General features: G+C 42.1%; 1 protein-coding gene and 1 long non-coding RNA gene across 4 annotated transcripts in view; both read right to left on the minus strand.

Moving 5' to 3' along the window:
- The window catches only part of LOC110480499 (integrator complex subunit 6-like), a 39,456-nt gene extending 24,015 nt beyond the window's left edge, over nt 1-15,441 (minus strand). For 2 of the 3 annotated variants that reach the window (XR_014952387.1, XM_021548485.4), the window contains exons 1-2: nt 15,043-15,324; nt 14,881-14,958 (exon numbers count right to left, since the gene is read on the minus strand). Coding sequence is in view for 2 of the 3 variants with exons in the window: in XM_021548485.4 (XP_021404160.2) it covers nt 14,881-14,958; nt 15,043-15,309 (345 nt within the window). In the remaining variant the exon portion in view is untranslated. Of the gene's footprint in view, nt 1-14,880; nt 14,959-15,042 lie in introns of all 3 variants that reach the window. The other variant, XM_021548484.4, reaches the window with a different exon arrangement.
- An 8,161-nt stretch (nt 15,442-23,602) lies between these two features.
- Nucleotides 23,603-25,394, minus strand: LOC146763271 (uncharacterized). The gene is made up of 3 exons (XR_014952389.1): nt 25,283-25,394; nt 25,139-25,175; nt 23,603-23,736 (listed from the first exon to the last, which is right to left on the minus strand). It is a non-coding gene; the product is annotated as an uncharacterized LOC146763271 (long non-coding RNA).
- Nucleotides 25,395-27,876: the final 2,482 nt, after the last annotated feature.

Below are 27,876 nucleotides of genomic sequence, written 5' to 3' on the forward strand. Positions count from 1 at the left end.
ACCAAATTCAAACATATTCCACAAAACTACTAATCCTCTACTACAGGTCAGTAACTAAAAAGTCAGAACTGAATAATAGTTATTTCAGCTGTTTATGAACCAATTTGAACAGTGAGAGTATTTGCTTCTAATCTTCAATATTACATTCCGACTTAGTCACTTTTATGTCCAGAATTTATTAATAGCCATCTGAGCTGCCTTTACCTTGCCAGTATATTACTGACCTTTCCTTTGATAATTTATATGAACAAATAATTTTAGACTCTAAACACATACCAGAAGACTTTCAAAGATAGCTAGGAAAAAACAAGTACTAAAATCAAAAATCTCACCCTTTGCTTATGCCAACAACAGACAAAAATGCACTGTCATTTGGCCTTCTGCAAGCTCTGGATACCATCCTACAAACCACCCAGAGATTTGGAAGCATCACACCACCCTCCAGTGCCTGGCTTCAGCCTTGGCAAGCAAATCATGCTGACAAGAAATAACATACTTAAAAAGTAACATTTTTCTCTGGTAACTTAGTTTTCAGACAAATCCGAGCCCTGCTTATATTTCACCACTCAGCTACAGAAGTATTTCAGCTGCTTCAAGAAGCAGGTAAGGTCAAAACAACTTATTTCAGCAGGAGAAAGCCCCACATTAATGAGAATTCAAACACCAAGGTGAAAAATACAGTGAAGAAAAAGAGATTTTATTTAGACCAAGCAGAATCAGGACTAACTGAACATCAAAATAACAGAGTTGAGCAGCAAAAGAAAAACTTGGTCAGAGTCAGTAGCTTAAAAAGACCTTCAAGATTTAGGAGAAACAGAAGATTTTATTTGCAAGAGACTAGAAAGAAAAGCTTAACATTCTGTAGGAGTTAAAAAAACAAAAAGAAACCACTCCACCTTTATCACATAAAAGGGGGCAATATCAATATACAAGTAAAACAGTACCAAGTTTTGAATATACGTAACACAGATCTTGAAATCTCAGCTACACTGGATTATCTGTCAGGTTTACTGGTCTTACTGAATTTTTTTAATGGTTCATTGTTGGTTTGTTCTGGCTTTGATTGATGCTGTGCTTTTTTTCTTTTATTCCTTCCAACTATTTCTTGGCACAGTTTTGTCAGCTTGTAAAAAAAAAAAAGAGGCAGAGCCAAAGGCTGGGCATTAGAGCACAAGAATTCCAGGTCCAAAGCAGTTCCCAGTTTCACCACCTTCAGGAAGTCCAGGGACATGGTGCTTTGGAGGCTGCAAGTATTTACCTTCAGAGCTTATAATAAGCAATGCCATAAGACTGAACTGCACAGTTTATTGTTCACTGGATTGCTTTCAAATCTAATTCTAAAATTGCAACATTACTAAAAATAATCTTCCAAGAAGACAATTTGCAATCCTGCATGCCAATCACAACAGCCTGTGTTACAGTACATACTCAATAGTTAGTCAAACATACACATTTTTAATAATTCTGCTAATCTAGAAAGAACAACTGCATTTTAGATATTACAACTTGTTCAAAGTATCTCAATAATTCAAGCTATTATTAACTGCACCCATCTTAGGAAAAGAGACTACCTTGAAGATAACATGTCTGTGGCATCCTAGCTTGTCAGTGGCAATCACTTGGAAAAAAGGCAAGAAAAAAAAAATCAGCTGTTGAAATCTGAAACCACCGCTGCTATGGAATTTCCAAGTACCACAGGAAGACAGAGAAACCAGCAGAGCACTTTGCCTCCCAAATCAACAGAATTACTCATTTTTAAACTACCTTTCTGTTCACTGGTGACTGTACACATGATCACAACTCAGCCCTACTCATGTCTGAGCCAAAGTCAAGCAAAGTCAAGTGTTTCTTTTGTACAGAATTGAATTATTCTTTTTACACCCTATCATTCACGGGGCTGCTTCCCAAATGCCGAATTATCTCCATCTCTTTGTAATCTCCTGAACCCAGCACTGCTCAGCGGGTTCTGCAGCAGGGAATAACCTCCTATGCTGCCTTGAGCTTCCCTGCCTGAGCATCGACAGCTTTGGCATAGGAGTTTTAGCAAGCCAAGAGAGTCTTGGTCACCCCAGTTCTGCCACAATAAAACTCAGCAAACAGGGAGAGGGAGAGGTGCTAGTACCATGTGCCCCCTGCCCATGAAGGACAGGGTAAGGCTTCTTGTCAGTACAGAGCAGCCAATGCCCACACCACCCCCATGTGTTTGATCTGTTATTCGAAGATTTGCTAGCTAAAAATAGTACACAGGAGAAGAAAGGTACTGACTACACTATGAACACCAAATACATTTTTATTTAACATTTTTAATTTTCCTAAAATAATTCAAAATCATATGACCTACTAATCATTTTCTAATTTCATCCTCGCAAATGTTTGTCTGTGCAAATGGGGCAGAAAAACAGTTCTAAGAGACACAGACATTGACCCCACTCCAAATACTTATGAATGCCATTTTTGAGGCAACAGAGTTCTCAGGTTTTCTGTACCTTTGGCTGCAGAACTCTTCTTATTTCAGCACTTCTACTCTCTAGTTTGTTCTGTGTAACACCAGTCCTGGCACTGCACAGCATTAAACAGACCATAGCAAAGAAACTCCCAAGATCAATTCTTTTCTGTTCTTGGCACAGGAGAGCAGCACAGCACCCACCTCTCATATCTGAGATCAGCCCAGCTCCAGCACAGAACGACCCTGGCACACAGGTCTGAACTCAGCTCCTCACTGGGGTGGTGCTGAGTGCAGGGAGCAGCAGGGCTCACTGCCTGCTCCAGCAGGTGCACACTGCTATCTGCTCTGAGACATGCCTAACAAAGACCCTCCTTCTCAGTTCTCATCTGAGGAGTATTTTAGCAGGTAACACATTCACAGGTTTAAACCACTCCCTCCATAATCCCAGAGTAGTCAAGTACAGTGAAGAGTCTACAGAAGCATCACTTGGTCCTCCTTACATCAGAGCTAGTGAGCACCAGGTCAGAGTGTTAAGTATTGTGAATAGTAAGCTAATTGTTTCTTCCTCTAAAGTTATTTCTGCTGCTTTTGTAGGACAATCAGACTGAAAACCATCCATCAAAAGTGCTTCTTTAAATCCAGTGGGGACTTTTTGAAAATTTAGTTCTTTAAAAAGCATCTAAATTCCAGTTAAATAAACTTTTGTGATGTTTTAATATACATAAAATGTGTCAGAGACCAGAGAAGCATAAACTGCTTTAAAACATCTTTAGGAAAAAAAAACACGTCTTAAAAAAAAGAAGACACTGAAGTAGAGGATTCCTTTGATCCCACATAGCTGATACAGTCTGACACCAGATTTTTAGCAGAAAGCTGTCACTTTGCACACCCCACTATCTTCATCCAGCTCCAGGCACCACAATTGTTCCTTTTTCTCTGGGACACACCATGTACCTTGATAACACAGAATCTCTCCTGCCCTCACCCACACTATTTTTCCCTACACAGCTGGAAACAGTGCAGAGCAGCTTTCCCCTGGGACACACCAGCCACACTAGAGCCCCTGCTGGGCTCACCACTCAGTGCCTGGAGAGCACCCTCCAGCTTCACTTCCCCTCAAAGCAATCCAGGCCTTGCACTCCAAAGAAGGGCTGCAGTGTGAAGTGAGATGTCCAGGAGATCCCCTTCAATTGCACATTTCTAAGCTGAACTCTCCTGTACCTGCACCCATCAAACTAAATAATTTTTGAAGACAGATCAAATCAGTTGGTTTTTTAAAGCACGTTAGTGAATGTTAACTGCATTCTAGCACAGTATGTAAGTGCCAGTTTTTATTATAGGCAGTCAGCTACACAGAAAACTATTTCATCTTTATAGAAAGAACTATTTCTCCATGAAACCTTAAAACAAAAAAAATCCAAAGAAAGCTCAGTCAAACTACACCATGCAATTCACTGTCCTTTCAAAATGACTTCACCATTAAATAAAACATAGAAACGCTTTTCCTTCAAGAAGAATTCAAGATGTTCATGTCATGAACAACTCAAATAATCTTTGAGCACAGCACCCCTGCAAAACACAAGCAGAGAGGTTCTTAAGCTCCAGTTACAACACGTGTACTGGGGTCTTTTGTTAGTATCAGCATTTAGAGAGAAGCAGCACCTTCTCCTATAGGAATGCCAAATGCAGAAGCTGTATGAACAACTCAAAGCTGGAAACTGCTTGGAACCAAGGGATAATAATCAATGCCAAGCAAGAAAGAAAAAATCCTACACTACCTTTTTATTTATTACCTGCTGCTCCTACTTCAATCCATCTCTGGATTTAGCTTTTTGGTCAACAGTGTTTCATGCATTTTGACAGTTACTCTCACTGCACTTTTTCTTGTACAAGGAAAAAAGGAAACACATGAAGAAAGGAAAGTATAAATACCAAAGAGATTATGGTATCACCCTGTTCCAAAAAGCATTCTTATTTAAATAGAAAAACACTATCCAGTTAATAAAGCACCTATTTCTGAAGAACACTCGAGAAGCCAGGATATTTCAGTACAGTGCTGAACCAGAACAAGCTACATTTCACACAACAGCTTAATGGAGAGGGAACACAGAAGTAATCACAGTTTGCAGCCTTAGCACAGTAAGCATAACAAGAGGCTCCATGCTCCTGTTCAGCAGCATAGCAGTCATTTCAGAAATACCATTATAGGTGCATCTTATCCAAACACTGTAGAGAGGGCAACTGCAGAAACATGGAGGTTTCAATCAAAGATTTTCAGCTACTCACAGTGCCTGTTGCTCTTTCAGCCTACCAAATCTACCCTCACTACCAGTCAGCCCCAGCTCTGTCCTTCTCCTGGTCCCTTCCTACACTCAGCATGGCTGGAGAAGCCACAAGGAACAAAGGCAATAGCTAAGAGGTTACAGAGTAGCCGCTACTACACAGCACAAGGGACTCCTCTCTGCACATTTTTTGCAATCAAGTGGAAAAGCATTACTGATGATACTCTAGCTTTACAGCCCAGAGCTGGAAAAACACAATATGATTCATGTTTATTTTGCAAACTGCCACGTTCTTTCCTCCTTCCTCCAAAAAGCACATCACAGAACTAGAGCAGCACACCAAAGTGCTACAGGTATTGTAAATTCACTTCAAAACTCAAGAATCTAGAAGGAGTCATCTAATCACCAGCTTTCCTCAATTAATGTCTGAAATGCTGTTCAACACACTGCTGAGGAAAAGGAATACTTTAGATGACCATTAAATTCATATACTCATGGAAATATCAACTAGCCAGCCCAGCAAATAACTTCACTCTCATACAGCCAAAAATACACTGATGGCCTTGGGATCATGACCAGATTTTTATTTCAGATGATGGCAAGGTTGGATTTCTTTTGAATGCAAGAGTCATCTGGACCAAAAGTAACTACCTGTGCTTAAGCTCTTTTGATTAGAGAAAGCTCCCCCAGGCCAGGCCCTCTGAGTACAGGGCACATGGTCCTAATCCAGCCCTCCAGTCCCACCACATCCCAGCCTGGGAGAACCATCGGGAGCCCTGGCAGCAGCTACAGGCACCAAGTGTTCTGCCTCAACAGATGCACATTCTCCCACAAAGCAGAGCTTAACTTTTTTTTTTTTTTAATCAAGACTCACTGGCTGAACCATTAACAAGCTATGAAGACCAGTGCTAATGCATTATACTCACTTAGAAGCAGAGCATAGCAACACCAGCTTAACCACACTGTAGATCTTTGTTTTCTGCCCAATTAATTGCTCGACAACATCCATCTTATCAAGTGTCTCACTTTTTAAAACACTATTTCACACGTTTAAGACTTTAAAAGCATCTGTAAGAACACAAACCAACAATTGCCTTATCTTTAAAAAGTAAAATGAAGGCGTTCTGAACTGTTAAGTTTTTTTAGTCTAGAATAACATTCAATAAATCTAGTGCTGCTTATGCTGAAATTTGCATAGATACACAAGGACAGAATATCATAACGATAAAAATAATAATAATAGCTATTTAAACATAAAACAAGACTTGTTTACTTATTTGACAATAAGCAGTTCAAGTTTCAGAGATCCTTGTCAATCTCAGTTCTTACACCAAAAGAAAGTTTGTTTTCTTAATGTTTTGCAGAGTGAATATACAAATCAATACAAGTCTATGGGCAACTACAGATTCTGATCTGCACAATAACAGTCTCTTTACAAGAATTAATCTCTTGGCACATTCTTAAAACCTCGATCCTAAAACATGCTGCTTTACAGCTGAAATTGATTGCTACATGTTTTCCAAGTGTTCTGAAATTAGCCAGAAAAAAATCAAAGCAAAAAAATTCCTTTCCATTATTGCCTGTTATGTTTTTGGGAGGTACAAAAGCACAAGAGTTACATTATTAAGAAGTGCACAGTAAGGATAAAATTTAGGAAAGTAAAAAAATTCCAAGATTCAATCTATAGAGTGCATTACTTAAGTAACAATCTACACTTAGAACAGCACCAGCTGCTCTTAAAATTTGATTTTTTTTTTTTTGATTGGTTGGTTTTTTGGGGGCTTTTTTAGGGGGTTGGGGTTTTTTGGAGGTTTTGTTTGTGGGTTTTTTGTTTTATTTTGTGGGGGGTTTTTGTTAGCCTGTTATTAAATAAAATCAAGGATATAGGCATTCAAAATAAGAGAATCACTAAGGCTGAAGCCATCTGGACCCTTCTAACAGGGCCCTTGGAGTTGTACTGCTCCCCCCTCCAAAAGCACGCAGCTCCAGAGCACAGGTCACACGGTACAGAACGTGCTTTTTCCCACTGGATCCCAGCTGCCCGAGCTATGGGAACACTGTAGGAGACAGCACTAAGATACATCTTTTCTAGATCACAGCAAGTTCAAAACATCATTGTTGCACCACTGCTGCAAATCACAGTTCCTCCTGGCAAGCTGTTCTAAAATATGCAAGGGTGAACAAGGTACAAGTGTCTGCAATCTTAATTACCTTTTTCCACTGCTAAATGTGAGCCAACACAGCCAGGGTGCAAGGCCCAGGCCTTTTTACATATATACAACAAAAAAGACACTTCTCAAAAACCTCCAAAGGAAAACTGAAATAATAATAGCACAAAAGGGGTAGAGTCAGACCACAATGATTCCATGTGCCAGGAACCAACAACTTCACAAAGCACCCTCCTTACAGAACACCTTCCTACAAAAATGTAACTCTGAAGATCCAACTCAACTGTTTGATTCCACATTTTAAGCTTCTATTTTTAAAATAAAAATGACCTTTGCACTGAGGATGAGTAAAGCCTCTTAATGCAAACCTATCTACTTTTGTCTAGTTTATCCTTTAGTCTTAAGGGCTTACATCTTTGAATGTGTCCAAGCCCAAATAAAGAACCAAATAAAAAGATGAAAACATAAATTGCTATAATGGCTATGAACAGATGATGGTTTCCTTTCAAGGCCTCTGGCATCTCATCTGTGGTACAGCACAAAGCAGAAACCCACCTCACATGAGAAAGAAAGCTTTTACTTTGCAGATTCCTGTAGGAGCAGAACCAGTTAAAATATTTTCATTAAGAATTAACCCAGCAACACACACTTGCCCTTCTGTGAAGACAGGCAGCAGGTGGAAGCATGAGTTCAAGTATTTAACTACTTCAAAATTATAATAATAAAAAGGACAGTCAAGCAGAGTTCAGACCCTCATATCTATCAAGAAGTTAATTTCTGAACTGTCCTTCCATTTAAATCAATTCCTTTCAAAAATTTAACCATCACCTTTAAGTTCTTGCATTAATTTGTTTTTTACAAAATACCCCAATTTCAAAAGGCACAAAACTATACCTTTTAGAGGAATTAATCACCCTGATTACTACTGTTTTTTTTTTAAAGCAAAAGGTACATTACTTTTCACAAAATTCCTCATTATAATGTTCTGTCCTCATTACACCAGTTCCTGGAAGAGGTTGCTTACAACTCACAACCAGGACACAAAGAAGTAAAGCAGCATGCTTATGCATGTTTAAAAGCATTTTAACACATTTTACACTAACCAGTATGACGTTTCTCAGGAATGGGAATGTGCTTTTTAAAGGACACTCTCTATAGGAATCAATTTAGTACCTTTATAAGCAGAAAGGGGCTACAATACTTCCTTGCTTGCTGCAGGGATGCCAACTGATGATTCGTAGGATTTTAGTAAAATACATTTTTAGATGTTTTCAGATTCTGAGACCTACCACCTGCACCAACAAGAACCTTCTGCCTATGGTCTTACATATCCAATTTCAGAATAGATGCCTAATTTAAAAAAAGAAACTTTTAAAAGCACATTCTTCAGTCAGATTTAAGTGATAAAGCAGTTAAACTGAAAGAAGCATGTAAAAACTGTTTGGTGGTTTTTCCCAAACACTATTAAGTTGATTTTGTTTTGCCCTCAAAAAAAATAGACAATCCTATTTGCATGAGTGTTCCTTAAACAACTGACTTCTGTTTCTCTTCCTTAAGTCATTGTGTTTAATAGAGGAAAAGCAATTGTTGGCTTTAACCTGCCAGTCATTTCTGCTCTAAGACAGCCTTCTGAAAACACACAAATTTCACAACAAAGCCTCAAACATGCACAGTGGAAGACATGGAGGAGAGGTGTGTGGAGTACTTCCCAGGCAATGGAAGATGTTAGTGCTCAGAAATAAAAATACTGCTGTAACTGACCCAAAAAGTGTACAGTGGTAGAACAGGACTGGTTATCTCTCTCCACTGAACAAGTACAGAATATAGTTTCCTGAATTAGTTATCAAGAACAGACACTGTGTGCTGCTTACACTCCATCCAGTCCCTCAGTACTACATTCAGCACCTCTTTTCCCCCTTTCCAACAAGGCCTGGCTAGTGGGTCCACTAAGTGTGTAGCTCATTAACAGCATATCTGCAGAGAAAGATAGGCCTCTCCCACGGACCTCAGCTCTCTTTCCCTTTTGCACCTCTAGGATAGCAGCTTCCCTCTTGGCCCTGCAGCTGCTATCTGCCTTGCACCAAAAATTCTGCCTGCACACCCCACTGCCAGCTTGTAAACCTCCAAGTGTATTCCCAGCTGCTCACACCACCCCTTCCACAGCACAGGCCAGACCACCAAGTACTCGTGCCTGCCGAAAGTCAGACCTTTTACATATAAAACCTAATGATTTTCAGTGTCTCAAGGTTCCTGTAAAAACTTAATCAACTTAGACTTATTCTATGGATCTGCTACAGTTAAGTTTACAAGGTATTCCTCAGATTTTCTTCCTTCACAAAAATGAAAAAACACACTAATGCATTTCCTACCACCTCAGGCAGCATTCCTGCAGATCTTTGCCACAAACCCAACAGGTTTCACGGTTGGGTTTCTCTTTCTCCCTGAAGCTCAGTCAGGAGCTCTGATCTAATTTCTTCCAGAAACAGACAAACAGGTCTCACATCTCTTTCAGCAGCACAGCCTATTCATTTGCCCCTGCCCTGTGCAGAGTGAGTGGTAATCAGTTCCATTCTGCACCAGCAAAGGATCTCCATGAAAGCAAAATTTAAAAACGCTTCTGTCAGAAGCTTCTGTGCCACTGAAATAAAAGACAGCAAAGTTATTCTCCTCAAGTGTGACCTTACGAACTCCCAGTTTTGAAGCACTATTTCAGTATCATAAACAAGCAGGTTATTTACATACATTAAGTACTCTTTGACAGACGCTTAAAAAAGCCTCTACAAATTCCTGATCCAGCCTCTAAGATATCCCAATCCAACTCCAGAATTTCAGGGGAAAAAAAAGAGGTTGCTCAAAGTCCATCATGAAGAGCTGCTTCCACAAGGGAGCTCTTTAGCACTGAAACATATGTTCAGGCTAGCAGGGAACAGCAGAGGAACTGGAAGGCATCCTATCCATCAGTCCCAGTTTGCAGATCTCAAACAGTGCAGTGTTTCACACACACTGTATAAAGAAATTTGAGCTACTTCTTAGACAGCTATGTACATATTTCTGCACTCAAATTCATGGAGCCCAGTTCTGCAGTGCAGTCACAGCTGACTCTTGAATTCAGTATAACACAACAGAAGGAGGAAAATATGTATTTCAGAATATAACTTATGTTCTCTCAGTCCTCTGACTTATGACCAGATCATTTATGAAGGTCAGACAGTAGAATCTCACATGAACATAAAACAGAAGTCATATTTCTGTGACCAGATAATAAATAATATTCCTCGAGCCCTGAGGAAAGGCCGTATCACTGCCAGCAGCCAGATATCAGTCACAAGGGAACAGGGCAATCCAGTTAATCAATAACTTCACATAAGGCCACCATTGTGTTTTTGGTCTGGGCCTGAACTCGCCATTTGCAGCCCAAATCCACAAGCAAGCCACAAACTGCAGGATGTGAGGTTTCACAAAAATCGAGAATGGAAAAAATAAATGAAGAGTTAAGCCTTGCTTCCATTTTCAAAAACTCTTTTGGCTAAGATTTTGGCATAAGCTCCATTTTCAGACAAATCTAGAAAGATCTTGCTGAAACATCATCACTGGAAAATAAGAAAAGCTTGCAGGGAAAAGGGTAGGTGAGAAGACTGTTCTCTTTTCTCCATACTTTTACTCTAGCACCATTACTTCCCAAAGAAATAAACAAGATTCTGCCCACTTGCACCACAGCATGTGCTTACTTACAGAGAAACAGATTATTTGATAGAGGATGCTGAAATTTATGTGATTAAAAAAAATAATCAACTGGATAAATATATGAAAAAAGCCACAGAAGACCATGAGGGCACAGCAAGAGCTCATGACAGGCCCCTGTGGGAGCTGGGGAAGTGCTGTGCAGCACTGTCAGTAACACGCCTGGCCTGTTCCCACCCTCCTGCCCAGGCATTCCGGATCAGCCACGTTGTGCAGGAAGGGATGAGAAGGGTGGGGCTGGCACACAAGGCTCGGAGGTGCTGCAGCACCAGGCCACAATAGGGCTGAGATGGAGCAAGATCTGGGCTCAAGCAATCCATGGACAGGAAGTCCTCAAAACAAGGACACATCAGGAACTGTATTCCCTCAATAGGACAATGCATTTCTCTTAGCCAGAAGGTCAGGAACGTCAAACACCCTGCCAGGCAGCAAGGCTGTTCCTGAACCCATTTTTTTCTTGCCCAACTGGATACACACTGGAAATAAACTCCTTCCATACCTAAATTTAAGCACTAGTGTTTTAATAGTAATAGACACCTTTTACAAAGGTGCTTTACTGTACATCTTATTACCTTCCCATGCATGCCAAATACCCAAAATCAGATACCCAAATACCAGAACAGACTAGCTCACTTCCATGTTAACATGCCACCAACTAGCACATTCTCACTTGATAGCACCCTATCATAATTTTAATCTAAAAAATGCACTAAAAACATTAGGTTGAAAACTCTTACTTCATGAAATAACATACTAATTTTCCCTTAGTTCATAAAATGAGAGTTTGAGCCAACATCCAATGAAATTTACAGGTATTTTTCCACTGACCTATACAGGATCATATCAGTCAACAATTACAAGGTTAATACATCTCATAAGATGTTTTTAATATATTTAATATTTGTCTCTTACTGTAGAGTATTTTAGAAACAAAGTAAGAGTTATAAATGTTTGCATCATAATTGCTGTCCCAAATCACCACCTATACATTATATAGCAAAGAGAAGCCAAACAGCTGATAAGGCTCCAGAGGCATCTGCTGCCAGAGTGGGGCTGATATTCCTGCCATCCCCACCTTCCCAGGACAGCACCTGACTCCTCTTTAGACACTTGTCATCACAGCTCTTTGCTGAGCCCCACTGCAAAATGAGGGACTAAATTATTTCATGTTTTAAAAATGGCATAGAGAAATATTAGCAGTCAAACAGCATCAACAGGTCCTGTAAATAATTTCAAACCATATATACTAAAGACAGTTTCAAAAACACCACTTTACTTTCACAGATTTTGGCAAATCATTTGTGCAATAGCATGATTCTTCCACTTAGCTCAATACAATACATACATACATACTTTCTTGATATATTCTTGTCCATCAAAAGTGAACCAGTGCTGTTGGTTTGAAATAATTTAATGCTACAGGCAAACAAATTCTGAAACAAACCAATCCAAAACATGTATCTCAGCTACCCCTGCTCCAAAACTCAAGTTCATGTAATTCCTCTGCGTCCTAGGTGGTCTCAACTCCACCACCAGATTATTTCCCTCAAGTGCTTCTCTGGTAAACTATCTGAGAGCCTATGTAATTTAATTAGTATAAATCATAAAGAAAACAAGAGGGTAAAACAGCCATTGCTGCACACACTTGGAAAGCAAGCCTGCAAAATGCATTCACTTGCCAGGTTTGTTTTCACATTCTCTAAATCAAGGCAAAGTATTTAACTGCAGCAGCATTAGCAAAAAAACCAGATTTTATATATTTTACAAGCATGTTCTGTAAGACAGAGAATCTGACCTAGACCAGGAAGATTTCCTGGCACAACTGTGGTTGTTAAAAAACACAACAGAGGGAACATCATAAATACCAGTGCAGGTCTTTATGAACAAGTCTTCAAACAGGGAGTCATCTGCTCACTGCTGTGAGGCTTTCTCTGCTCAAGGAACAGACATGATGACAGCCCAACAACACTCATTATCCCATGGAGTCTTTACGCAATAGCTGAGCTGCACTTGTGATCATAATTACTGTAATCACATATTTATTGAATCTGCAGCCTGTTCTTAGAAAAGTTACTAATTTTTGAAAAAATATTTTAAGATTGTTTGAGGTCCTATTTAAAAACCAGTGTGCTAAAGGCAGAAATATAAATTTCTAAGAAGAAAAACTAGCAAGTTACAAGAACCACAATACTTTTCTTTTCCCTTGGCTATTTAATGTACATTAAATATGACTGAATGCTATGATGGGTATCACAGCCCCATTTATTTCAATTACTATTTACTAAAACTGTTAACAGTCAGATGCTCATTAGCACATCAGAATGCACACAGATGCTTCTTAACCCCAAGGATCTTCCTCAGCAAATCTGAGTATAGCCATAGTAATAACCTGTGGCATTACCACACAGACCTCCAGCAGCAAAGTGATTTTTTTATAAAATCACCAGTATGCCTGCTGTCACTGCAGGGAGCAAGTTCATTTCTCAAACATAAGATACACTTGTGAAATATTTGACACAAAACTAGAAGAAATCTAGGACACAAGAAATCCAGTTAACACTGGCGTAACGAAGATGTAGGGTTTGCATCCAGCCACCATCACAGATGGGGCAAATGGTGTGTGCATCTTGTCTAAAAAAAAACCTCTCCTAGGCGTATGTAAGTTTTTTGACAGTAACTTTCTGTAAGCCAAGGATGGTTTCAATTCACAGAAATTACTACCACACCTTCTTCTGAGGAAATGAAAGGAGCAATACCAAATAATAAATACTTACTCTGTGACTTGTCACTTCAGAAAGCCATGTAAATTTATTACTGATGAAAGGAGCCAAAATTCATAGCTCATGATAGCTACATTTCCTCATTATCAATGTGAATAAGCTCACAGCACCAGTGAGTCTACTTACTTCTTAAACATCTCAAGAAGTTCTAGCTGGGAGATCTAGACAATATATTCCTTTCTTCTCTAGGATGACCAACAATGTATTCATACATTAATTTATTTGGCCTTCATAGCATGGGTCTACAGCTTAACAGTTATCATAAGTAGTGTATTACTATGAGCAAATATAGTCATAATCCGGGACTATTCAGGAGGATTCTAAAACTCCCATAGTAATGCTTTCTGTGACACACTTTACCTAAATGTTTTCAGTCAGGATGTTTCCATCAGCAAGCTGCAGCCTACAGCATAAGGGAGGCAGCACCATGATTTTTTTTTTACTTCTGCCTAAACCTCGTGGTGCAGACGATGTGATGAGAATGGCATGGCTGTACTTGCCTCAGACTTGAGGAATGAGAAAACAGGGACAAGAGGAGCCAGCGAGGCAGACTTGTTTGCTCTCGAGGCTTAGGGCAAACCTCATTCCCTACAACTCCTTTACAGGAGGCTGCAGTGAGATAGGGAAGGGTGTCTTCTGCTGTGCCTGCAGTGAGGGACCAGAGAAAATGGCCTTAAACTGGGACAGAGGAAATTCAGATCAGATATCACGAAGAAAATTTTTATGATTCAAGAGGGCAGGCTGTTTAGGGAGGTGTTAGAGTCCCTGTCGGTGTTTAAGAGGCTGGCACTGGGTGATGTGATTTAGTGGTTTACGAATTACAGTAGCAGTACTGGGTTGACGGCTAGACTCGGTGATCTTAAAGGTGTCTTCCAACCTCGACGATTCGATGGCTCCACATCCAGCACACCACGAGCCTGCACGGAGCGGCAGCTGCGAGCACCTTCCACTGGCGCAGGCTGCCGTGCTCAGCAGGCTGAACGGGGCGGGCGGCACAGGCGGACACACAACCCCAACACAGCGGCTTCGTCAATCGCAGAGGCGGAAACAGCCGCGGGTGCTGTCCCACACCCACAGCCGCGCCAGGGCCGGGCCCCGGCTGCCGTGAGGGGTGACTCGCCCTGCCCGGCCCGGCGGGCCCGGCCCTGCCCGCCCCCCGTGCCCGCGTGTCCCGGGGTCGCAGGGCCGCGCGGGCCCGGGCGCGGCGACGGCCCCGCCGGAGCCACCGCCCCGCGGGGGGCGGAGCGCGGCCGCCCCTCGGTGCGCCGGGGCGGTGAATCACGGCCCGCCCGTCTCCTCCCCCCCTCCTCCATCTCAGCAGCGCCCTCAGCCTCTCTCCTCCATACAAAAGCAAAATGTCCGCCATCTTCACAGGCTGCTGCTGCCGCCGCCGGGCCGGACGGGGCCGCGCCGCGCCAAGGGCGGCCCCGCCGCGGGGCCGAGGCGGCCGGGGGGGTCATTACCTTAATGCAGTAGGGCGGCTCGTCGAACGTAACCAGCATGTACCTGTCGCCGCGGCTGGCCGGGTCCCGGGCCCGCAGCTGCGGAGAGAACGGAGAGAAGCGGCGTGAGCGGGGGCGAAGGGGGCGAGGGGGGCGGCGGCTCCCCCGGCGCCGCGCACTCACCTTCATGAAGATCTCCACGGCGCCCTTGGCGATGTCCAGGTAGCTGGTGCCCAGGTACGCCCGCTGGTTCATGGAGGCGGACGTGTCTATGAGGAAGAGGAGGATCGGCATGGTCCAGGCAGAGCCCCGGCCGGCGGGCTCCCTGCGGAGGAGGCGCGGCGCTCGCCCGCGGCTCGCTCGGCTCTGGCGGCGGTGCCCGAGCTCGCCCGGACTCAACTTCTCTTCCCTGAGCCTCCACCAGCACCATGTGACCAGCGCGCACGCCATTGGCTGGCAATTATACCTGCATTTGCATATTCATGGCGGCGTGCGCTGGGGGGAGGGAAGGGGGGGGAGCGGGGTGACGGCGGGCGCGCGCGCGCCGCACCTGTCACACACACAGCGCGCCCGCCCCGCCCCTCTGCGGGGTCCCCCGCCCCGCGCTCCAGGGGCCGCTCCGCCCGGCCCCTCACGGCCGGTCGCGGTCCCGGTGCCGCCGTGTGAGCTCGGTGCCTCCCGGTACCCGCGGCTGGGTCACCGCGCCGCTGCCTCGCACCTCCCCGCCACCGCCTCAGCTCAGCCCTCGATGGCTGGGGAGTATGCAGGAGCTGCGTGCTGGTCCCGGGGAACCGAGCGAAGCCTCTCGGCAGCTCACCCGGTGATATAATCGCCCTCGTTCCTGTTTCCAGAGGTTTCACTTGAGCACTAAATCCCCGGCCCCCACAGGCGAGCCTTTCCCAGGTCAGGTAACAGCCATCTCCCGCAGGCAGTGCCTGATCTGGCCATCACACGCTGACGGGGCACCGCAGTGTGCCTGGATCGAGGCAGGATGGCATCAAATTAATTGTGGCAAAGATGAAAATACATAAACCCTGAAATCTTTCCTACCACTCAGAAAAATATTTTTTAAAAAGTATTATCTGAAAGGAGGTATCAGAGACTCAATTGGCCTGGAAAGTCTCTGTGTGATCATCGAGTCCAACCAATGGCCCAAGACCCCCATGTCAACCAGAGCACAGCACAGAGTGCCACATTCAGTTTTCCTTTAAAACCTCCAGGAACGGTGACCACCACCTCCCTGAGCAGCCCATTCCAATGTCTAATCACCCTTTCTGTGAAGAAATTCCTCCTAATGTCCAATCTAAACTTCCCCATACAGCTCAAGGCCATGTCCCCTTTTCCTGCTACTTATTGCGTAGTAGAAGACCCCAACTTGCACCTGGCAAAACCTCCTTTCAGGTAATTTTGGAGAGAAATAAAGTCCTCCCTGAGCCTCCTCTTCAAGGTGTCCTGCTCCAAGGGACCTGGCAGCCACCACCAACAGCAACCAGATAAGGGGAAGGAGGCTGAGGAAGTATTTAGCACTATGTCCACTCATAAATACTTGTTTTCTTCTAGGAGTAAATCCAAAACACACAGAAGAAGCACTGCCAGCTTGTATCTTAACTTTAAAGTAATAAAGAAACTGATAATATTTTCCAGTGCTTTTAAATTCAAATATTGTTTCCACATTTTTTTTGTCATTCATTTCAACAGCAGGCAGAATCTGTTTCAGTTCTCACTCCATTTTTGTGAAGCCCTTGGACAGTACTGTTGTTGCACAACATCACAGGTGAATTCTAATGCCCCATTACAAAGCAGTACAAAATACAAATGTTGGTAAAGGGACCATTGCCCATTTTGATCAGAATAATCAAGAGATGTAAACTCATTTGATTCAGGCATGTACTCATCCCTTTTGTCAACAGAAAAAGCCCAACATCTGCACACAGGACCTGCTATGTCTCTATATTTGCTTTAGAAAGAAGTTTGTCTTTAACAAAAAAACTCTGCAGATATTTTTTAAATAACATCTCATTAATTAATTCTATTGAACCAAAAGTAGGTAAGTTAAAGAGTTGAGAAGCAACTCATTTTGAAAAAGAATCCTGTCAAATTTTGAGACTCCATTCCATTATCCAGGCCCTCCATAAGTTGTGCATGCATATCTGCGGTTTCTGAATTTTAACAATTATAGCAGAAAGGCCAGGAGGGATAAACAGATAAATATTTTTATGCATGTCATTAGTGCACATGAATGGAGCCAGACTGAAACAAATGGGGTTTGAATCTCTAGAGATAAAATAAAAATGCAGATACTGTATTTTTGAACTGCTGCATGTTAGCCTGGAAAGATAACTCCTGGATAGGAATGGATTTGCAAAGGCCTGAATGGAAGAAGCCACCTAACACTGCCAGGTCCTGGCATGGGAACTCGATGAGGCCACCTATGCATTGCTCTCATGTCAACCAGATGAGGTCAGAGACTCCTTCTGCCTCCAGCTGACCCAGCCAATTCCAGCTGGCACCCAATGCCCCGTGTCCTGCAGCCTCCTTGTCTGGTTGTATGAAATGCTAAACAATTACAAATTCATATCCTCACCATGGTTTTTTATCATTCCAGACCACCAGATACCTAAAAGCTACTTCTTTCCCATCCAAACATAGTATTTAAAGGTCAAGATGAAACTCTTGTTTCCTATTTCACAGGTTGACCTTTCCAAGGGCAGCAGCAGGCCAGGTTCACATACTCTTCCTCTCTTGAGGATCTTGTTTTTTGGATCCTGCTCCAGCTGGACACCACAAGAGCTAAAGTCTAGCAATCTTCTAGGGACAATGCAAGATATTTATTTAGTTTAATGAGACACTTTTTATTCTTTTTCTACAGACACCATGTTTGTGAACATGCATTAATACAGCTAGAGTGGCTTTTACTCCTCCTCCATACTATTTGTTTTTGCAGAGCTGAGTACCTGGCAGCTATGGCAGTGGACATTCATCATCTCCATAAAGTTTAAACTTTTCTTGGCTTTTAATTGAAAATACACTCATCTACTATATTTCTGCAGCAGCAATAGTTAAAGAAATTGTCTTTATGGGGAAATTAATCACAACAGGTACAGCAGGTAAAGCTCTTCTATAATTAAATATTTTGAAATAATTTCTATGTAGGTATTCTATCCCATAGTTAAAAGGAACAGAATTCTGCATTGGTATTTCTAGTCAGTTTTTGAACCAAACAGATCAGTGGTATTTTTTCCTGTTGTGCTGATAAAGTATTATTTTTCCTCTTTCTTGTTCTAACACAGCTTAACATCTAAGCTGTTGTCTCTAACAGGATTTTAGCACTAACAGTTTGTTTCTTAACACTTTTATATTGCTTCATCTTACTTTTTTCTCACCTAGCTGCTTGGTATCCTTAACAAGTAATACACCTGGGAGACAGAAACCATGCTGCTTTAGACAGTGAAGGTGCTCAGCTTTGGCACAGATTAGCCACCTGAATTTGGGGCACACTGGATACATTAGTCAGAAATTATCTACTTAGAATCTGGATCAACAGCTAAACTCTTCAAACCTCCCTCTGCTGCTGTGGCTCCATATCTTGGTCATGTAATACAGCTGCCCTGATGATTTTCCTTCTTAATTTAAAACATCTCCAGGCAGAGCAGAAATGGTCACTGCTAAATCACTACAAAATTATGGATTAATCCATGCAGTGAGATGGGAGGTATGATCTCTATCACACAAAAAAAGAAGCTGTCACCGGAGCTAAGGGACTTGCTTGGCACCATAGAAGGTGCATTTTTCAGTACCACAGTGAGAATTCCGAAGGGTTTAGCTCTTAGGCAACCATAGATCTGTGCTGTCCCTTTCAGAAAGGTGAAATCCCCTGTTAACTTAAAGAATTTGTGTGCAGCTGGATGCGGGTTTGGAAGGTAAGAAATTGTTCTAAATAATAGCTCCTTCACAGTTGTATTCAAGATGGCAAAAGCTGAGCAAATTCAAGTCCTGTGATATTGTGTGCTGTATCAGGGCAAAATATTCTCCCCCATCAGCAGTTAGCTACTCTTAAGCCAGACACTAGAAAAGGCCAGGCTGCTTCTGCCAGTGTGTCACACAGCCCCTTCTGGAAAAACAAAACAGAAAAAAACAAAACAAAAAAAAAAAAACAAACCAAGCCAACAAACACAAACAAAACCCCCAAACCAGTATTTTCCAGGACATTACTCAGCAGGACCGTTTTTCTTTTCTATAACTACACTGCAAGCTTCCACAAAATTATAACTCGTCCTTAAAGATTTCTGCCATTTTCACTTGCTCCATGTCCTTTTTGCAATTATTCCACTCAAGAGTTTGGGACCCTGATCCAAAATTTGCCTTTTCACTGCTTTTCAGGAATGTGGATTTGCAGATGGAAGGACAGTAATGGAAGCTGGGGAGCAAATCCTGGCTACTGTGAGCCATCACACTTTGTGTAAGTCTCTGGTGGAGATGTGCACCTGAATTTCTTTTTACAGGTTCAGCAAATACAGGAATTCCATTTTCAGCTAAAATATAAAGAACAAGCTATGGATACATGCCCTGACTGCAGCACGTTTTCTGCTGATTTATTGACTGTGCATAAATACTGCACTATAACTGTCATATTTAACTACTAGAAGAGAGAGCTGTATGCTCAGGAAGATAATTCAGGGCAACTCTGAGGTTGTTCATCTGTCTTCCATGTACTTCAGAAAAAGTAGCCACTTAGCAAAGGGGCAGAGTCCAGCCATCCCGATTTTCTCCCCTTCTCCCTCAGACTTGTTAACCCTTTGCTGTGCACAGTTCAGCAAGGTTTCTTCTTCCTGCAAAGTTTTTATGCAAGCACAGCTAATACTGCCCAGAGTCCAAAGGTGAAAGCCAGATCCACAGCCTGCATAACAGCAGACACAGTTTAATTTCCATTTTGCTTTAAAGACCAATGAGAAGAGGATGAGGAAGCGATTGGTTGCTTAAGATGGGGGATCGTTTTGCAATACTGGTAGATAAGCAAAATTCTGACAAAATGTCTCCGAGGAGACATAAAATGAACCCACGAAGCAGCACTTCGAACAGCAAAGCAAGCCAGAACAGATTTCCAGATAGGCAAAGCTTTCCATATGAGAACAGGTTTCAAAGTCCAAGAGTTTCTCCAAAGAAGAAACAACATTCAGAATAAAAGTTTGAAAAATATCCTGGCTGCTGAAAAAGAAACTGAAACCTTCTCCTGTTTAGCAAACTGGAGAATTGCATTACTCTAAGCCTCAGAAGATAAGAAAACAAAATTTAAATTGTGCTCATACCTATGCAGGGAGATACAAAACCCAAAGTGTGTGCTTCAGCCTAATGCATGTTTGTGATCCAACAGCAAATAACATCAGATTAATGGCCCCAGCCCCAAGCTCCCATATGTCCTGCCAAGTTCTCCCCTAGGAAAGATTTATCATCTCTTGCTGAAACACTGGGAGACAACAGAGTTTGTTCTGAGGCGTAAGAGAAAGGGAGAGGGATTTGTGGCCAAGACAGGAACCTCGCATCAGGCAGTCACAGCCATGGGAAGCAGGGGCTCACGGGCTGGGGATGCTCTGACTGCAGGTGCTTTTGAATTGACAGCCAGCCAAGAACGGCGTGAAATTCCCCGTTACTTCCTTTTACTGGTCTTAGGCTAAGTGTTGCTAAGCTGTACCTGGGAATCAGGCCAAATCAGCTTGGGATCTTTGGATGAAAGGCATTAAAAAAAAAAAAAAAGAAACAGAAAGAAAAAAAATCCAGAGTATTACCAATGTAGAAAGCAGCAATATGAATTAAATTAATGCACAAGTGGCAGGATTTGGATTTTATTACATTCTGCAATGTAAAATATAAAGACAGACTAAAAAATTGCCACTTCTGAGGAAAACTACATCATTCTCCCTGGGTTCCTGTGAGGAAGAGTCATAAAAGCAGTACAACTTTACCAAAATTGAAACCTGAAAACACACATATGTTTAAATAGACTGGAGCCAACAGGGACTGGTTAGGAGAGTTGTTTTCCCAGGCTGCACTACACGGATTTGTGCCACCAAGTGAGAAGTTCACACTGTTTCATCTATTACCTACCAGCATTTATTTTAAGGCAAAGAATACTCATGGGCTGGGAACCTGCTCTGAACTGACAGGATTTATCATAAGGCAAAAGCCACACTTGGCTGTTTCATTTCTGGACACAGTTATGATTTTTGATTATATACATGGCTTGCCTGCAACAGAAATTCTCCCTTACAGAGTTCAAAGTATCTCCCACATAGAAAGTTTAGCTAATCTGACTGCACTCCACATGCTGCTTGTGCCTGATCCAAAGCAGACCAGACCTGCTGGAAGCATCAGCCCTCTGATTTCAGCTCAGCAAGTCACCTTTCACCCCTCACCATCATTTCACAGCACTGGGAACAACCACTGTCCCTCAATGGCATGGCACCTTGTGTCTTAAATAAAAAAACTGGGGACAGTCTCCAAAATATTTATGGGACACCACTCCATGGGATGTTAACTCCGTGCTGAGGGCACCTAAATTAACTTACTGGTCCCAAACAGGACATATTATCTTTTAGGGATGAATATTAACATTTCCAACATATCCTTAAGATATCATCATCATCTTACTGAAACCAAACACTTCCTGACATGAGTATGTTTATCATTATTTAGTTCCCCCAAAACAAGCAAAAATGATACAGAAAACACTGTGCCATAAAATCATTGCATTCTAATAGAAACAATTTTCACAAAATATTTTTCCCCCAAAGGAATTCCATATTTAATCCTTAAGACTATTTATCACTAAAGAGAGTTACAAAAGCAGACAATTATCTACTTGGAATACAAGGCTTTGGTGCCACATGAGCTCTCATTGGTCCTGTTACAGACGTTCACCAGCATTTTCCATGTGTACCTGGCCTTCCTACCTTGGTTTCCCCAGTTGCAGAAGTGCTAATTTTGTTGTTTTCACTATTAAAAAAAAATAAATTTAAAATCATATCAAGCCCTTGCTACCGAGGCGAGGCATCAGCCCTGCCCTGTAGTTTTCACCAGCTAATTTCAGCCATGATCTAATGAGTGGGTGGTAAGAATACAGTGAGGCAGGGCAGGAGGGGAAAGCCCAAGCAGCACTGGAGGCTTAGCAGGAAACTCAGCAAAAAGCAAGTGCATGGGAAAATAAAACAAAGATATTGTAATTATTCTATATATATATATATATATATATATATGTATGTATTTTTAGATAGCCAGTGAAGAAGAGGAAGTGAAAGCTCCTCTCCTGAGATATCTGATATCTTGTTTGTAAGAAAGAAATTTCGAGGAAGACCTTAGGCAGGGACACAACCACATCTTTTGAGAGCAGCTCTCAGTATAGGAACATGGAAAGAGGAGATGGCAGGAGAAGACAGTGCAGGGCAGCAGCACTGCCAGCAGCACACAGCAGATGGGAAATCCAAAGAACTGAGACACAGCAGGAAGCAAGAAGTAGGTGTACAGAGTCTTGAAGAGTCAGCTCAAATGCAAAAAAAGGTAGAAAAAAAGGGCACAAGGTGGAAGAGTTTTGTGACTTTGCCAGGCTGAAAGGACAGCAAGGTGCTCCCTGCAGATGGTTGTGCTGGAGACATTTGCATTTTTCCCTCTCAGATGAAGTATTTGTGCCAGATAGGAACACAGAAACTTAAAATAAAAATGTGCTCCCTTTTACTCCTCTGTCCCTTCAGATTTAGCCATAATAGAAGATACTGTGCTTATTCTGAACTAAGTAGAATGAAACAGCCACAGTCTCTCTGGAGATGCTCTGTCCTGTTAGTGCTGCCGACCTTGCTCAGTACAGACTGAATTACTGAACTTCCTGAACTCTCAGGTCCCAGTTTTGTCACTTCCTTGCACTCACTCAATTTTTGTGTATTATATTGGAAGGTTTGTTGGCAACAAAGGAGAACTTCAAACCCAGACACTTCTGTTTATTTACTGCATTCTCTTACCTAGTTTTGTATATGAACACAATCTTAGACTGGAGAGGATTACAAGAACAACAACATTTTCTCTTCCTTTCAGAAGCTTTTGGTAATTTCCAAGAGCCAAAAGCTAATTACTTCGGCACAAAGAAGCACCAAAGAAACTTTTAACCATGGCATTCCTATATAGGGTTTCCTTGACACTTTTGTCTCAACGCAGAAAAAAAGAGGGGAGTAATAAAAAGCTCACATTTATCTTTTTTGAGATACATTAGTTTCACTGCAAGAAGAAATTAAATAGACAAAAGCTCTTCAGGTCGGAAAAAAGCCATGACTGCAGAGGGAAATTATGGCAATCTGTAAAACCGAATGGAGAAGGTAAATGCAGAGTAATTGTTCACTTTCCCTTGCAGCACAAAAGCTGAGGGGGCATCCAACAAAGGCATTTAGCAGCAGGTTTAAAACAGACACACCCAAAAGGAAGTACTCTTTCCTACCATCCATAATTGCATTGTGGCAGTCAGTGCCTCAGGAGGTTGTGGAGACTGAAAATGGATTTTAAAAGGCATTAAAGAAATTCATTTGGGACAGTGTGATCAACAGCAAATAAACCTTGTAGCTTTGGTGAAACTTTTGTGCTTTCAAACCCTTACCAGAGCTGGAAGTCAGGATGATTCGGTGTGTGGCCTTTTCCTCCCTCCCTGAGCGCTGCTGGCTGCTCCTGGAAACAGCGTGGCAGTTCCTGCTGTTCGTGCAGGGAGCCCGGGTGTTGCACATCGCGAAGGAGCAGCAAACATTCTCTGCGTTCTCCTGCCCGACTCTATCTTCCAGCAGACTCGAGATGCTTCTGACAGAGCTTTGCAATCCAACCCTCCTCCTTTTCCCTAGAGCAACCACACTTATAATTGTGCAGAGAGAGAATATTGCATTAGCTCAGGTATAACCAAGGAAAATTTCAATCCTATGTTTGGGCATTTAATTGTAGTATTTATCTCATATTTAAAGGGTAGAAAATGTGGCTGCCTCCATTATTCATCGAAATACTTGTCAGCCCCCAATAATAATTCAGTACTTTCTACAGAAAAAAAAAAAAAAAAAAAAAAAAAAGAAAAGAAAAGACAACCAAACAACTGGTCTCCATAACCAAGTGAAAGTAACTATTTGCCTCAAACAGCAAGAAAAAACAAACAGAAAAACAAGAAACTCCACCCTGCAATCCCTCAGTTTAATTTTTAAAAAATACTATCTTCAATAAAAGATTTTATATTCAACATTCATATAAAGGACAAAAATTTCCAATTATGATTATGCTCACCCTTTTATTTTAAAAAAGGCTGTAATAATACCAATTCTCACGCATTTTCAAACTTCAATTATTCCCTATTCGCTAAACCCATTGTGTTCACAAAGAAAATCCAACTGAACTGGAAGTTTGTGCCAGCTCTTTCCCATGTCACAACAAGCTCATTCGTCACCCCAACATTTCTGCAGCCTTGCACAACACACACAGCATCACCACCGAGCCAGGGACAGGCAGCTTGTCCCTCATCCTCCTGCCACCCCTGTGCAATCTCCCCTTTCCTCCCAACACACACATTTTTTTTTTGCCATCCTGCAGAAAAGCAGAGGAGAGAAGAAAGCAGCAGACAAGGAGGAAGGGAAAAGGACAGGGTGGGTAATCAATGCTGTGAACAGGCCTTGTATGTGTATATTTACAAGAAATGAAATTAAAAATTCAAGGGGGAAGACCACAAAAGCCTAAAAAAAAGTGGAAAGTTGTGATGAGCTACTGGTGAATCAAGGTTTCCACAGCACTTGTGTTCTCAGCTTAGGAGGAGGTTAAAATTAAAAATAGAGGCAAATGGCTGCACTTACACTAAGGCAGAGGGATCATGAGCTGTTCAACACCCTGGTGGTATGGGTTTTATGGGAAGGGAATCACTGAGACGAGTGTGCCCCTCAGGGTTGGTATCTCAGCACAATGCCTTGGAATTTCCAGGTAAGTGCTCACAAAGCCTCTTCCCTTCTCCACTTGCTCAGGTCTTCTCAGTACTCACATGTTAAAGAGCACAGAAAATAAAATGCAGGAAAATGGATGGATAGATACAAAATAAAGGAATAAACCTTTGAAAAGTAGTTATGAAAAAACAAACACAAATGGGAAGGAAAACAAGCAAAGAGGAGAAGCACAGTTCTTCAAGGTTCCTGCTGTTCTGAGGAAGAGCCACCATGATGCAAAACACATAACTTAATGCATTGAAACCATAAATTACCCTTTGGTATGCATAACAGGAGCTTACCTGAATCATGTATCAGGAAAACAATCAACTGATAAAGCTAAAATCACCATAAAAATATAAGTTAACTTTTTTTTATTATTATTCAGAAATTAGCACTAAACTATTTAGCCATCAGACTGCTTAAAAACCAGAACAGTATATTACATCTTACTGTACCAAGGCAGAACACTTCAGAATGGTGGCAACAAAGGAAAAATTAGCCTTAGCTTTCCAAAGACACTTTCAGTGAAACACAGACGTTTCAGTTAATGGGCTTTGACTGTGGGTATTTTAGCTCTAGGCAGTCTCGCCTGGTGCATTTTGAGCTTAATTCTCTGAGGTATCAATCACTTGAAACTCCAGATGAACTCAGGAAGATCAGCAGCTGATGCTAGTCAGAGTCAGGCCCAGCTGCCCCAAAATAGTTAATTAAAGAAGCATCAAAAAATGTGAATCCAGCAAGGTTATTGCAACCAGGGATTCATGTACTAAGAGGTCAGCAAGACCCTAAATCTGATTATATTGCCTGCCATCATGGCAGAACAAAAAACAGAAAATACAAAGACTTGCGTCCTGATAGTGATATCCAAACATATTATTTTCCAAATGCAGCACAGGCTGGAACACGCAGCACTCCTGCCTGAGGAAGAGCAGTCCCTGGGCCTGAGGAGCAAGCAGGACAGCACCTGTAGCCATGTGGGCTGTGGCTCCTGCAGAGAATGCAGTTAGGGCCGGTGCATTCCTTGCTAATTAAATACAGTCCTAGGCTGCCAGCCAATTACCCCTGCAACCCTCCCAGGGCCACGTTTGCAAACCTCTGGTCAAATATGGGATATGTGGAACACTTGAAAGCTAAGTAAACTCAAATTTAAAGCCTTACTGCATACCAGATACAACCATAATATTTTTCTTACTTGTTTACTATTTTCAAGCAAAAGCAGCAAACGCTGTCTGGACTCTTAACTTCCCATTGCTTGCAGAGACTCAGAAAGCTCTCCCATTAACCCTTTGCTTCCAGGCTCTGGGACTGGCACACCCACAGCATCCCCAGCTCCCTGGAGCTGGTGATGTGGCAAACTGGGAGGGCAGTAAAATGAGGTGGGGCAGTGCTGCAGCAGCACCATGGAAAACTGCTGCACTGGCTGTGGGTGTAACATGGAGACTCCTGCAGTCAGCGCAGCTCTTTGTCAAAGTACAAAATGAGAATCTTATCTCCTCCAAAGCTTTCCTTGAAACACTATACAGAGCTGCCTGTGTGCAAGCTTTATCCTCAGCTGCTCCTTTCCCAGTAGATAGGCAAAAGAGTGTGATCTGATTTCAGAGGCCAGGGCTATGCTCTGCCTTCTGCCTCCAAACAGAGCTTTTCCTTGACACCATTAAAACAAAGCCAGCTCATCTAAGAAATGGGACTCTGTAGACAGTGGACTTTAGGGGTTTGGTGACAGTTCTTTCTCACTGAGGTTTGTTTTCTGGTCAGAGCCTAATCATGAGTTTTCTAGTGGTACAGAACATACACATAACTCAGCAAGGCAGCTGGCAGGGGCCACGTCCTTCCAAAATCCAGTGATGAGGATTAAACAAGCTTGGTAAAAAACCTCATTTTGTGATTACTCTGCAACCAAGAAAGCAGCTGGGAATGATTCTGTCACTACCAGGTCTTCCCACACATCCTGCTTTCATCTTAATTTTTATTCATTGGAACATGCAAATTTCCTGTGACATGGGCTGGAAATTGCTTCTACTGCATTTCCAAAAGACATCAGAGGATTTCAGCATCAGTCACTGTGTCACACAGGCCATTAAACAATTTTTAATGGACAATAGTGGAAAAAAAATCCTGAACCAAGAACTAGCACAACAAACATACAGAAGAACTCAGTTCTCCCTCTGGAAACACTATTGTTATTGCTGTCAGGGTTTATGAAACTATAAGCAAACTGTTTCAGCAAGCCTGGCAGATTTATGTGTTCTAATATTCCACATTGTTAGTGCAGAAATATTTTAAGAACTGTTAAAATCAGAAGTAGGCAGGCCTCAAATGCAGCAGCTGAACAAAAACTGTGTTGGCTTGAGTGGCATTGGGGCCAATCTGCTGCCTCTCCAAAAGAGTCCCTTCCTTCCTGAATCTTGGGAGAGAAGGACAAACTAGTCAATTTTTGCAAACTCAGTGAAGAAATTATTATTTTCTCCTCAAAGGCTAAGGACTCTTTGCTGCTCCCCCAAAGAGACCCAAACTTTATCCAGTTCCTTAAGCCATCCCAGATGTCTGCCCCAGATTCCTGCACAGAAAGGAAAGAAAGCCCCATAAAAACCAAATACCACCATGCTGGAAGAAGCTCTCCAGATGAACCCAGATTTGATATAGGATCAGAACAAATGAAAACACTTCTACCATCCATGGTTGTGGGCATGTCATACATCTCTTGTGATAGTTAAATTATTCATTTGTTTGAAAATTAAGCCTTTTGTATCTTAGCAAAAAACTAAAGCAGGGAGCATAACCAACCAGCAAGACTGAGCAACAGAGACGCTCTCCTGTTACTGGTGCAGTTGCCAATATTTTAGTTTAGTGACAGATATTAGTCCCAACTGTTAACAGTTGTATAAACCAATTCACATCCAACATGTTTCATGTGGTGTCAGTGTTTTATTCTCATTCACTGAGGAAGAAATCAGTGTCTAATTTCTAGGAGCCAAAGGCAGTTTTGTCATTGAAAATCACCTTGACTGCTGTATACCCCTTTTCTTCACCACCCAGC

Source organism: Lonchura striata, chromosome 4A (genome assembly GCF_050655825.1).
Source record: "Lonchura striata isolate lonStrDom1 chromosome 4A, ASM5065582v1, whole genome shotgun sequence".
NCBI classification, from domain to species: Eukaryota; Metazoa; Chordata; class Aves; order Passeriformes; family Estrildidae; genus Lonchura; species Lonchura striata.